The sequence below is a fragment of the Bombina bombina genome, chromosome 7 (genome assembly GCF_027579735.1).
Source record: "Bombina bombina isolate aBomBom1 chromosome 7, aBomBom1.pri, whole genome shotgun sequence".
NCBI classification, from domain to species: domain Eukaryota; kingdom Metazoa; phylum Chordata; class Amphibia; order Anura; family Bombinatoridae; genus Bombina; species Bombina bombina.
Window position 1 is genome coordinate 208,662,890 of NC_069505.1, and position 13,359 is coordinate 208,676,248.

At 36.6% G+C, this 13,359-nt stretch overlaps 1 protein-coding gene across 1 annotated transcript in view; it reads left to right on the forward strand.

Annotated features, from left to right (window-relative positions):
- The first annotated feature begins 1,155 nt into the window (after positions 1 to 1,155).
- Positions 1,156 to 13,359, forward strand: part of SBF2 (SET binding factor 2) — a 1,344,181-nt gene continuing 1,331,977 nt past the window's right edge. Inside the window, exon 1 of the mRNA XM_053720592.1 lies at positions 1,156 to 1,288. Coding sequence (XP_053576567.1) covers positions 1,234 to 1,288 — 55 coding nt within the window. The 5' untranslated portion in view covers positions 1,156 to 1,233. The remainder of the gene's footprint in view (positions 1,289 to 13,359) is intronic.

The following is a 13,359-nucleotide window of genomic DNA, read 5'->3' on the forward strand; positions in this document are numbered from 1 at the left end:
AGGCCGAAAAGTCTGTGACTTACTTGGTGGGGGAAATAATTATTTTTATTTTTTAAAAACTGTTAATGAAAAAGTTTGGATTTCAGAATAATTCTAGATTTTGGAATTCCGAATTTCTGGATTTGTACCTATAATACATTTTTTTAATTTGTGCAGGCTGCCGTTCATTTATTCGATTGTGTACTGAATGGACGAATTAGGCAATGCTTGTGTCTAAAAGTGATCGTTTACATTATATCTTCAATGTAGGTGGCTATACTGCTTTTAAAATTTCCCCAGTATCCGGAAAGCATCGCCACTCATAGAGATGTATAGTAAAACGCCTCTCGGCGAGACTGCCTTCGAGCACTGATTTGAACCCTTTTTAAAACTTCACAGGCAATCTCTATCGCCCAACGGATCCCTTTATAAAATATTACCACACCACAATGCTTTTATCCTCAGGGCCTATAAACGCAGTCGCATATGCTTCTTCTACACCAGCCAAGACGAAGATGTCACCCCAAATATATTTGTGCCACAAACGGTCTCACCATTTACCTACAATCAAAAGAAATATAAAAAGAATTAGAATTTCACCACAAAAAAAAAATTGCTTTGAAAATGTTGCAACACTGGAAATTCAAATGCATTGAAATGTAATGTTATGAATTAGATTTGCAGCCTTTTGGTCAGCTATGGGTTAAAGTAACCGCCATATTTCTATTGATAAGCAGAAACTTTGGACATTTTCATTGTTCTTTTTCAGGGGTAGAATTGCATTTGTCACAAGTTGTAGCCTGAGGTATTTTATTTTAGCTGCATGTTCTTTAAAGACCAATTGCTTCAATTTCCATTCTTATGCAGAATACAATTGTAATAAAACATATTGTAAAACAGTAAAAACACAGTAAGTGTCCACCGTAGTTTACTTCATTGTTGTAATTTTGTGTAATTTGACTCAAATGAGCTAAAAACATGGACGTTTGCAAAAATGAAATAGCTTAGAAAAAATACTCATTCATAATACTGTGTGCTCAGCGGTTTCACAGCTGTATATTGTAACAAGCGAAACGTCAAGAATCAGCTCGGCCTGAGGGGAAAGCTCGTGAGAAACAGACGAGCCCGGCCCACATTGGAGACCCTGGCGCGCATGCGCAGTGCGACACTAGCCACTGTACGTCTCAAACATGGCCGAGCTGTTGCGGCCAAGATGCTGAGATTTTACGTAGGAAGAAAGAATACCGAACAGCCATGGCGAGGCTGGCTGACTACTTTATAGTGGTGGGCTACGACCATGAGAAGACAGGTATGGGCATGGGTTGCAGGAGATGTGGGCAAGGCATTGTTGTTGTTTCCTTAAGGATGAGATGGGAGGAGATGCTGTACATCTGGACACCCCTTTTTTTATACTTATGGTCCAAGCCCCCGTTTATATAATGCATTGTTTGGGCTGCAGCATTTAATTGCATACAGAGGGAGATGGGGCAAACAGTTTGTGTTACCTCCAATTTTAATGGAGCCACTGCCCCCGTGTTTTGTAAGTTGGGATTTTCTCCCTCCACCCCTCATGTCACATCCTGAATGACGCAGTGGGGGATGTCCTTTTTGCAGCCACAAACAAGGATCAAGATCTGGGAATTTTAGAATATTCACTGATATAATAAAATCCCTGGCAGTGAGAAGGTTAATTATATTGCATGGCATTAACAATGTGACAACTGCACATTCTTCTTGCTGCATGCATCCTATGGGAAAAAGCAAGTTCTCAATGTATGATTTAAGGGGTTCTTATTGGGTAAGCTAGGCAGCTGCCTAGGAGTACTTTATCTCAGAGAAGCACAGTACCCAATACATAACAGTTCATATATGCTGTTAACAATAGGCTTCTAACACAGTCAAATAAAAAAACAGATACATTTGTTGTGAGCAACTTTTGCTTCCCTACAATATAACTGTCTGAATTCTACCAGATATGTTAACTTGCACCATATTTCCTTGAAATTAACTTTCCCCCTCTCTTTTGTGATTATAGTTATTTTGCTGTGACATAAACAAATATAACCCACACACTTGTAAACTCTTTACATTCAGATTCTAATATCTATAAGACCTAAATAGTATACAGTGATAAGGGATGCAGATTGTGATATGACAGTTTTCTTTATGACAACAGGGGTGATTCAATATATAAATAAAGCAATATTTTATTATTTTATTCTATTTTTTATTTGGTTAGTTTACTTTTCTGCTATTTAAAAAATGTCCACAGCTTTTATGGGTCTGGTGATGTTTGATACATGCTGTCTTTCATTAATGCTGCTTGAGAGTGAGAGCTATAGATGTCTTTCCACTGTGTGTAGGCAACATTTAGTTTCCAAGACAACTTCATCCCAAAAGCCTGATGCTTACTTCAAGGCCTTTATCATGTATGTTGTTTTCACTAGGCTTATTTTGGCAGAAAATGTAGTTTGATTATAGAGTTCTCTTTTGCATTCACTGCCATAGATTGAGAATTGTATATATATTGCGTTTTATAAGTATTTTATTAGAAAATAGATATTATGTATAGAATACAATACAAGCTATGATTACCTAGATAGGAGATATTAATACCCCATAATATCTTGAAGATGGAGACACAGTTAAGAAAAGGAAGAGAAAATAAACTCTCTAGTCTACACTGAATAAGATTTTTTTTTTTAAAACAAACCCCAAGATATTTTATTTTCAATGTATAAAATGTTTGACAGAAAAAATAGTGCATTGTTATTTTTATTTTTTTAAGAAACCCCTGATACTTTTCATTATGCATTTATTACATTTCCTTTCTACGTAATCTTCCATGGTAAAACATAAAGTATTAATCCCAGGACTTTTTTAATGGGTGCACCACCTGACTGATTTTACTGACCACACAGCTAAAATTGAAGTCCATATTCAGATAAAATTAGCTAATATTTGTTTACAGTGTTTATTGCAAAAAATATTATTATTTTTTTTTTTTTTGCAATTTATCTTTTTTTTTTTGGATAGAAGAAAATGTTGTTATATTACAAAGTATTGGGCTACTTCATAATGCCTCCCAGCTGGCAAATGTTCTGTGGTGAACTCTAACATTTTGTATTTTGCTTCTTGGAGTGACAAGAAAAAATATATTGGGTAATATACAGTTACTTTATATTTATAAATAATTATGTATATTTTTAACATATTGTTAAGGGATAAATACCAGTTATGTACCAGAATTGCTTTAGTGCCATTTTTGAGCAGGACACTGAAGGCAATTGGTGGATACATTATGTATGCCATTCTTGATTGGCTCCATGAGCGGTTTCTTTCTCAGGCGTGGCAATGCATTGTGTCTGTTAATTTGAGGTGAATATTTTATAGTTACCTCAGTCCAGCGGCACAGCTGTGGTGCCTCAGCTGTACTATGTTTGCACAGGAGTATAGCGGGGAATACAGTAAGTCATGTGGGTAGGATGAGGCTGTAGCGTACAGTGGAAGCTGGAAACCACAAGCTGTTTTGTATGCTGTTAAAAGTCTGATTATGCAATTCATTTGTGCTTTAGATAGTTTAAGTATATATATATATATATATATATATATATATATATATATATATATACGGTATATATTATATATCTTAAGTAAAGATTTATACATAACAGAAAATTTTATAATATTGCAAAGTATTACACTGCACCACACGGTTTCTTCCATAATGCCACCTGGCTTGCAAAATCTTCTGTATTTTAAAGGGATACTGAACCCAAAATTTGTATTTCGTGATTCAGATAGAGCATGCAATTTTAAGCAACTTTCTAATTTACTCCTATTATCAATGCTTCTTCGTTCTTTTTGCTATCTTTATATATAAAGAAGGCATCTAAGCTTTTTTCTTAGTTCAGGACTCTGGACAGCAGTTTTTGATTGTTGGATAAATTCATCCACCAATCGGCAAGGACAGCCTAGGTTGTTCACCAAAAATGGGCTGGCATCTAAACTTGCATTCTTGCATTTCAAATAAAGATTCAAAGAGAATGAAGAAAATTTTATAATAGGAGTAAATTATAAAGTTGCTTAAAATTTCATGCTCTATCTGAATCACAAAAGAAAAAAATTGGGTTCAGTGTCCCTTTAAAGTGAAGGTAAAGTTACCTTGACGCTGATCCCAAATATAATTCTTTGTTCAAAATGAATGAGTTTCATTCATGATTTTTTAAAAATGTTTTGTAAATCCAGTAATCGCTGTTTTAATTCCCTTTTTGCCGGTCCGCAAATTCAACCTGTGTTTTTTTTTTTTTTTTTGTTTTTTTAATCTGTCTTGATCACGTTTTTAAATCATCCAGTTGAAAACCTGGTCGTTAGGCGGCCGTGACCCCACGTCATCCGCCTACTTGATGATCTGCGCATGCGCTACAATCTAATTCAGCATCTGTGAATACAGGGGCGTTCCCTTGTTTTATTTAGGAATCCACATACAATTCACAAGTATCGCAATGTGCAGTGGTGATTGAAATCCCTGATTCGCGCATGCGCACTTAGACTGTTCTTCGTGAACACGCTTCTGAGATGTATGTATAGAGCGGGACATCACCGCACATAACACCAGGAAATAGCGGTTGGGAGGAGTTATAGTCGAAACGGTAGGGAAATAGTTATAAAAACTCTAAATAAAAAAAATATCTATAAAATAAAGTTAGCGATTTGCTTATTGTATGATGAAATAATGCATTGATATGTTCGGATTGACTAAACATTACCTTCACTTTAACAAAACACTGTAACTTATATTGAACAACACAAATGAATCAACTTTTTGTATTTAAAGGAACACTAAAGACGACATTATTATCATTTATTTGTATTGTGCCGTAAAATTCCATAGCGCTGGTAACAAAGATAGGGGTATACAATGACAAGGATTTTTTTATAAGATTAAAAAACACAACAGACTAAACAAATGTAGTCCTGAAGGAAGTGGTACGAGCTCCAAAGATCTTACAGCCTACAGGTTGAGGGTGCAGAGATATAAGGTTTGAGGTAGCTTGTCAAGTGGATTGTAGTTGCAGCAGTCAATGTAGTTCAAATTATTTTATTTTGGGTAGGATAAAAAACATAGAATAGCTGGTAAGCCTCTATGGTGAGTTTTCAAAAAGTGTCTGAAGTTATACAAGGTTGGAGACAGTCTGATGGAGCGAGGTAGAGCGTTCCAGAGGACAGGAGCATCACGTGAGAAGTCTTGGAGGCAAGGGAAGTAGAGATAATAGGAGTGAAGAGACCTGGGTCAGAGGTTTTGTCGGGTGTATTTGGAGATGAGAGGAAATCTAGTTGGGACGGAGTGAGGCTGTTGTGTACTTTATAGGTTAGGGTAATACTTACAGTGTAGGGACTGGCGGAGCAGCTGATGTAGATCAGTGACTGAGGTGGATGAGTCTAGCTGAAGCATAATAGCTTGGGGGGGTGTTTGGAAAGGCCATTTAAAAGTAGATTGCAGTAGTCAATGTGTGACATTTCTGTTAAAAATAAATAAATAGAAATATAAATTTGCAGGGTCAGTACAATTACATGCTCTAAGGAATGAGAGCATACAGGTGCAAAAAAGAAAATGCTGAAGCATTAGAATACTTTTGCTTGCCTAATACCTCTGTGCTGAAAGGGACATGATTCAGATAGGGGATTCAATTTTCTGCTATTTAATTTGCTCCATTCTCTTGGTATCCTATTGTTGAAGGAACAGTAATGCACTACTGGGAGCTAGCTGAAAGCCAATGACAAGAGGCATATATGTACAGTCACCAACCAGCAGCTTCTGAGCCTACCTAGGTATACTTTTCAACAAAGGATACAACAATAACAAAAATAAAATAGATTATAGAAATCAATTGTAAAGTTATTTAAAATGGCATGTTCTATCTAAATCATGAAAGAAAAAAGATTTGGTTTCATGTCCCTTTTAACTTTACGCACAGGTTAATCCAGGGCTCAACAAATATACAAAATATAGTAGCCAGAAACTGTTGGCCATCCCTGTTTTTGAGATATATAGTGCCCTCTACTAATATTGGCACCCATGGTAAATATGTGCAAAGAAGGCTGTGAAAATGTGTCTTTGTTTATCCTTTTGATCTTTTGTTCAAAAAGTACACAAAAATACCCTGCTCTAATGGATATCAAACAATTGCAAACACAACACGGGTTTATCCAAAAAAACAACGGTTCAATATATAATGTGCCACAATTATTGGCACCCTTTTAGTCAATACTTTGTGCTACCTCCTTTGCCAAGCTAACGGCTCTGAGTCTTCTATATATGCCTGATGAGGTTTGAGAATGCATGGCAAGGGGTCTGAGACCATTCCTAAATACAGAATCTCTCCAGATCCTTCAAATTTCGAAGTTGATGCTGGTGGACTCTCCTCTCCAGTTCACAACACAGGTTTTCTATGGAGTTCAAATCAGGGGACTGGGACGGCCATGGCAGGACCTTGATTTTGTGGTCAGTAAACCATTTCTGTGTTGGTTTTGATGTATATTTTGGTTCATTGTCCTGCTGAAAGATCAAACTATGGCCTATTTTAAGCTTTCTGGCAGAGGCAGTCAGGTGTTCATTTAATATCTGTTGATAAAGAACCACCACCATATTTAACTTTGGGCATGAGGTACTTTTTCCATATGGCTACCTCTCTGTGTGCGCCAAACCCACCTCTGGTGTTAATTACCAAAAAGCTCTATTTTGGTTTCATCTGACCACAGGACCCGATCGCATTTAAAGTTACTTTCCAGTAGTGTCTGGCAAACTGAAGATGCTTGAGTTTATTTTTGGATGAGAGCAGATGCTTTTTTCTTTAATCCCTTCCAAACCACTTGTGGTGATGTTGGTGATGCTGGATTGTAGTTTTGGAGGCTTTCTGACCCCAAGACACAACTAATGCTTTTGCTATTTTCTTATAGCCACTTCACATTTTGTGAAGCTCAAAAACCTTTTGCTGCACATCACAGCTATATTCTTTGGTCTTACCCATTGTGATGAAATACTTAAAGGGACACTGAACCCAATTTTTTTCTTTTGTGATTCAGATAAATGACATTTTAAGCAACTTTCTAATTTACTCCTATTATCAAAATTTCTTTATTCTCTTGGTATCTTTATTTGAAATGCAAGAATGTAAGTTTAGTTGCTGGCCCATTTTTGGTGAACAACCTGGTTTGTTCTTGCTGATTGGTGGATAAATTAATCCACCAATAAAAAAGTGCTGTCCATAGTACTGAACCCCCCAAAAAGTTTAGATGCCTTCTTTTTCAAATAAAGATAGCAAGAGAGCGAAGAAAATTTGATAATAGGAGTAAATTAGAAAGTTGCCTAAAATGTCATTCTCTATCTGAATCACGAAAGAAAATTTTGGGTTCAGTGTCCCTTTAATGAATTTGGCCTATGTGTTACCTCATATTTATACCCCTGTGAAACAGGAAGTCATGGTCAAACAATTTCCTGTTCCTAGTCACCCAGGTGTACAAAAAAAAGTAAAATATCAATGGAAATATGCTTCAAACATATTTTTCTCATATGAATTCATAGGGTTGTCAATAATTCTGGTACACATTTAAAGGGATAGTAAACACCAAAAACATTATTGTTTAAAAATATAGATAATCCCTTTATTTACCATTCCCCAGTTTTCCATAACCAACACTGTTATAGAAATATTCTTTTTACCTCTGTAATTATCTTTTTTATCTAAGCTTCTACTGACTGCCTCCTTATTTCAGATCTTTTGACAGACTTGCATTTCAGGCAATTAGTGCTGACTCTTAAATAACTTCACATGCGTGAGCACAGTGTTATCTATATGAAACACATGAACGAACGGCCTCTAGCTGTGAAAAACTGTTAAATGCATTCAGATGAGAGGCGGCTTTCAAGAGCTTAGAAATTGGCATATGAGCCTACCTAGGTTTAGCTTTCAACTAAGAAAAACAAGAGAACAATGCAACTTTGATGATAAAAGTAAATTAGAAAGTTGTTTAAAATTGCATGCCCTATCTGAATCATGAAACTTTACTTTGTACTTTTACTATCCCTTTAAAAATTTTTTTTTTTGGATAAACCTGTGTTGTGTTTGCAATTGTTTGATATCCATGAGAGCAGAGTACGCTTGTGTACTTTTTGAACAAATGGTTAAATATAGACAATTTTCACCGCTTCTTTGCTCATATTTACCAAGAGTCCCAATATTAGTGGAGGGCACTGAGTGTGTAGATGAATGTGTGTGTGTGTGTATGTATGTGTATGTGTGTATATATATATTTTTTACGCATGCATACATTATATAATAACATAGTAAACGTTGGATTTGTGTTTTGGTGTGGCTGTTGACAGCTATTGGGGTAAAATAGGGTCACCCATGCTTGTCTTGTGGATTCTAAACCAGGTTGCCAGGGCCTAATTTTGAGCCCTAGGTTAAACACATAGTTAAAGTCAACTAATGGCAAGTAATGCCTTACAGGCCTAGCACTGGCCATAGTCATCTCAGGACTGGAAGAGCATTTCTGGTCTGGTCCAGATTTTACAGGGGCACTACATCCATTGAGTTAATGTATAACTGTTCTTGATTGGCTTTAGCATGGGAGATAAGATAAAACATTATTTTTAAAGGTATACTAAAGTTAAAATTTTTATTTCATGATTCAGGTAGAGAATACAATTTGAAAAATCTTTCTATTTTTCTTATATTATAAAATCAGGGGCAATCTTTTTATGTGCACACATTATGAGGCACCAGATCCTACTGAGCATGTGCAACAGTTCTCAATATATATGTATTTGGAGCAGCAAATGGAAGAAATTTCAAATTTATCTGAAAAAATATCTCCTGCTCATTTGTGTTGATAATGCAGTTATACTGTATTTAGTGATCCTTTAGACATTGTGGAACCCATTATTTTATAGAAACTAAAACTGTACACCATTTCACTATTTAAACAACTGGTATAAGTTCAAATATTGCATCTACATATTCAGTGTTCTCCCCAGGGCGTATTTAATGGGTGCACCACCTGGCTGATTTTACTGACCATCTTTAAAATTTAAGCTAATATTAAATGTTTCAATGTTTATTGCACAAATGATCTTTAACGCAATTTATGTTAAATTATGCAATTAATCTGTGCTTAAGTTTAAAGTGAAAGTAAATTTAGATGATAAAGTGCCCAGTTTTTAAAAATTCAATTAAAAACAGGGGCACTTTAATTCATCAAAATTTACATTTCACTCGTGTTGTGAAAATACTTACCTTTTAATCTTGACAGCCGCTGCATCGCTTCCTCCGCCTGTCGCAAAGCCTTTTCCTGAATATAAAATGAGGAATCTGGCTTCCTCCAATCACGGTGTTGAATCAGACACTGATACTCCCGGGGGGGGGGGGGGGGGGAGCTGTGATTGGAGGATGACCGATCCGTCATTTCTGGCGTAGGAAGAGGCTTGAGACACCCGTGGGAAGCTGGAGCGGCTGTCAAGATTTAAAAAGGTAAGTATTTTCACAACACAAATGAAATGTAAATTTTGATGAATTAAAGTGCGCCTGTTTTTAATCAAATTTTTAAAAACCAGGTACTTTATCATCAAAATTTACATTCACTTTAAGTAACATTTATAAATAACAGCAAATGTTACTGCAAAGTCTTAGTGTCACCTGGTTGGCAAACTTTTCTGTGGTGAACAATTATATTATTCTCAGGCTAACCTTATCTTTTAGTGTCCTTTTAACTATATTTGCACTGTTTGTGCAAGGGTTAAACAACTAGATATAGGCAAGCAATATTATAATTTAATATAATATATAATATAATAAGAAAATGTTTTAAACCATTAGAGCATTTCCCTATTGCAGCTTTATGTCCGTTTTAAAAGTCATCCTCATCTTCCTTACACGTCGCTCTTTATCCGCTGCATCTCTCTGCCAATCCCTTCACTGGCTTCCTCTTGCCTCCAGGATTAAACACAACATTCTGACTCTGACTTACGAAGCCCTCAACTGCACTGCTCCCCTCTATATACTCTCCCTCCCGTCCCCTTCGCTCTACTCATGACCTCCTACTCTCCTCCTCTCTTGTTATCTCCTCACATTTTGTTTACAGGACTTCTACAGTCTGGCTCCCATCTTGTGGAACTCTGTCTCGCTCCACAAGACTCTCCCCTAGTTATGAAAGCTTCAAACACTCCCTAAATACTCTACTGTTCAGGGATGCATACAACCTACACTAACCTTTCTTTATACCAGTTCCTCTCCTCCATTGCTATCCCCTTGAACCCCTTAGAATGTAAACCTAAGAGCCCAGCTGTTTGTATCTGACTACAACAGTGCGACTCTTGGCAGGGCCCTCTACCCATTTTATCCCTATAAATGTTACCTTGTATTCCGCCTATGTTTATAGCGCTGCAGAATCTTTTGGCGCTCTACAAATAGCCAATAATAACCATCTATAGCTATTTAACCCTTTCCTGCCGGGGTTAAAGTGTCTACATCGGAACAACTGCAGACGATTGCAAGATTTCAATTATTGGATCGGGTCTGGGGGCGTCTCTATAACCCTAGGAACGCCCTCCAGACCGCGATCAAATACAGGTAGTGCAGTAGGCTTCAGGACAGCCGTTGGCTATGACGTTCTGTTCCGTCATAACGTCTCTAAAGCCCAGAGTAATTATAACGGAATAGAACGGCATAACGGCGTTAAAAGGTTAATTGTCAGCTTTTGTTTATAGCTTTGTCAAATAATAACTATTTGGAGCCTGTGGTACAAGTCTTGGTTTGTTGTATTATGACACAACGAATAACACCAAATCTCCATCATTGTGTTGTCCTGAATATAAAGTTAGTGAATAATTTGGTTTAAATCTGGAATTCTTCCCATTTCCCTATAACTGCACTATATACCGACAGACTCCAGAAACAACATTGTTCTTGATCTTTGACATTTCATCCCTGGATTATTTCCAAATGCCCTGCAAATGGTAAATATTTGTGTAAAGCACATAGCATGATAGACAAGGAAATCTGTTTGTTTATTTAAGCAAACACTTATCATATTTATGTTTTTTTTTGAAAGAATGTTGTTTCTCATATTTTTTGCATAATCGCAATTAAACATATTTTGATTGTTGGAACCTGACGTAAATCTTGTGATATGTTGCGCATGTTTATGAATTAAAATCCCATTTAGATTGATGCACGATATTTACTGTTTTATGAAGCGGTTCTAAATTAATTTGTGGTTTGGAAAATCTGTTTCTTTTTGTCTCCTAAACTTTTGCATTTGACTCATTGTTTTTTATGGATGTTCATCTCCAGTCGTTAGGGCCACAAACAGGACTTGCTGCTGCTCGATTAAATGAGCATTAAAGACACATGAAAGTCTAAATAAATCTTTCATGATTCAGATAGAGAATGCAGTTTTAAGTGACTTTTAGATTTACTTCTATCTCATTGAATCATTTGTTGAAAGTGTCTCTCTCTCTCTCTCTCTCTCTCTCTCACTCACACTCATGCAGCTTGGCTCACCAAATGTTCAGCTAACTCCCAGTAGTGCATTGCTTCTCCGGAGCTTAGTTTAACTATATGTCTTAAAGGGACATTCAAGTCAAAATTAAACTTTCATGATTCAGATAGAGCAGCAGTTTTAAACAACTTTACAATTTACTTCCTTTAACAAAATGTGCACAGTCTTTTTTTATTTACACATTTTTAGTCACCAGCTCCTACTGAGCATGTGCAAGAATTCACAGAATATATATATATGCATTTGTAATTGGCTGATGGCTGTCACATGATACAGGAGGAGTGGAAATAGACATAACTTTGACATTAGTCTGAACTAAATAAATACAAAGTTGCCTGTAAAATAAAAATAAATCCTAAAATAGCTACAATCTAATTATTAATTATATTGTAGCTATCTTAGGGTTTATTTTATAGGTAAGTATTTAGTTTTAAATAGGAATACTTTAGTTAATAATAATATTATTTATATTTATTTAAATAATAATTAAGTTAGGGGGGTGTTAGCGTTAGACTTAGGTTTAGGGGTTAATAACTTTATTATAGTGGCGGCGGCGTTGGCGGCGGCAGATTCGGGGTTAATAGATTTAATAGGCTATGTGGGCTATGGCAGTTTAGGGGTTAATACTAGAATAGGTTTATTGTGGTATTGGGCTATGGCGGTTTAGGGGTTAATAATTTAGTTATTACTTGCGGTGTGGGCTATGGCGGTTTAGGGGTTAATACATTTAATATTAGTAATGAGAGGGGAGGGATTGCGGATATAGGGGTATACATGTCGGGCTCTTTTTTGGGAGGCGTGTTAGACAGTTACGGGAGATTTAAAATTTTAGTTAGTTTTCTTAGGCACCGGCAGTTTCTAAAGTGCCGTAAGTCACTAGCGACTCCAGAAATTTGTACTTACGCTTATTTCTGGACATCGCTAGTTTATCAGACTTACGGCACTTTAGGAACTGCCGGCGGGGTATATGTAATACCCCGATGTGCAAGGTGAAATTACGGGCGGCGCGGGTTCCCTCGCTTGTGCCGAAACCTATGCCGTATATCGGATTGCGCCCCTGGTTGGTAGCAAACAAGGTGTTATTGCATTCAAAACATTTTCAAACTCACCCAGTTTAATTCATTAGAAGACTGCAGAGTAATTGGAATTGCAAGGTGCTTACTGTACCTTTTTAAAGGGTGAATGCTTCTCTAGAATATGGAAGGCGCTTTTGTATAGGAAGCAATACTGAAAGCCTGATAATTGTACAAATCTTTTGTTATACTTAGATCCAATCAGGATTTAGTCCTTTTGTTTAAGCATGTAAATCTATACCGCATGTTTTTGTGTGGGGATGAGATTTCACTGTTGCACAGATTACATTGCATGTTATTTCTGCCCATTAGCCTAACAATAAAACCTACTTTGACACCAAAATGTATTGATGCAGTGTGTGCAAACATAATAGTAAAATACATTAATAGGAACAAGATCTTATAATTTGACAAATCATTATAGAGAATGTAAAGCCAACATTAAACTTGAATGATTCATATAGTGCATTGGTGCCGAATAGGTAGATTGGGATCTACCAGAAGATCCCGAAGGCACTGCTGGTAGATCGCGGCCGATGTGATCAAAATGATGTGGTCAAGTTACGCGATCTCAACACTGGGGCGTGATTAGAGTATGGTTGCTAGGGATACCGCTTTATCTACCGCAGTGTGTGAAGGGGCAGGTCATTAAACAGTCTGATGGTTGGACACATGGCAGTAATTTGAATGCAGTGTTTTGTAACATGGCACAAGGTGTTGCTCCTGTTAACCCAAGTTATAGTCA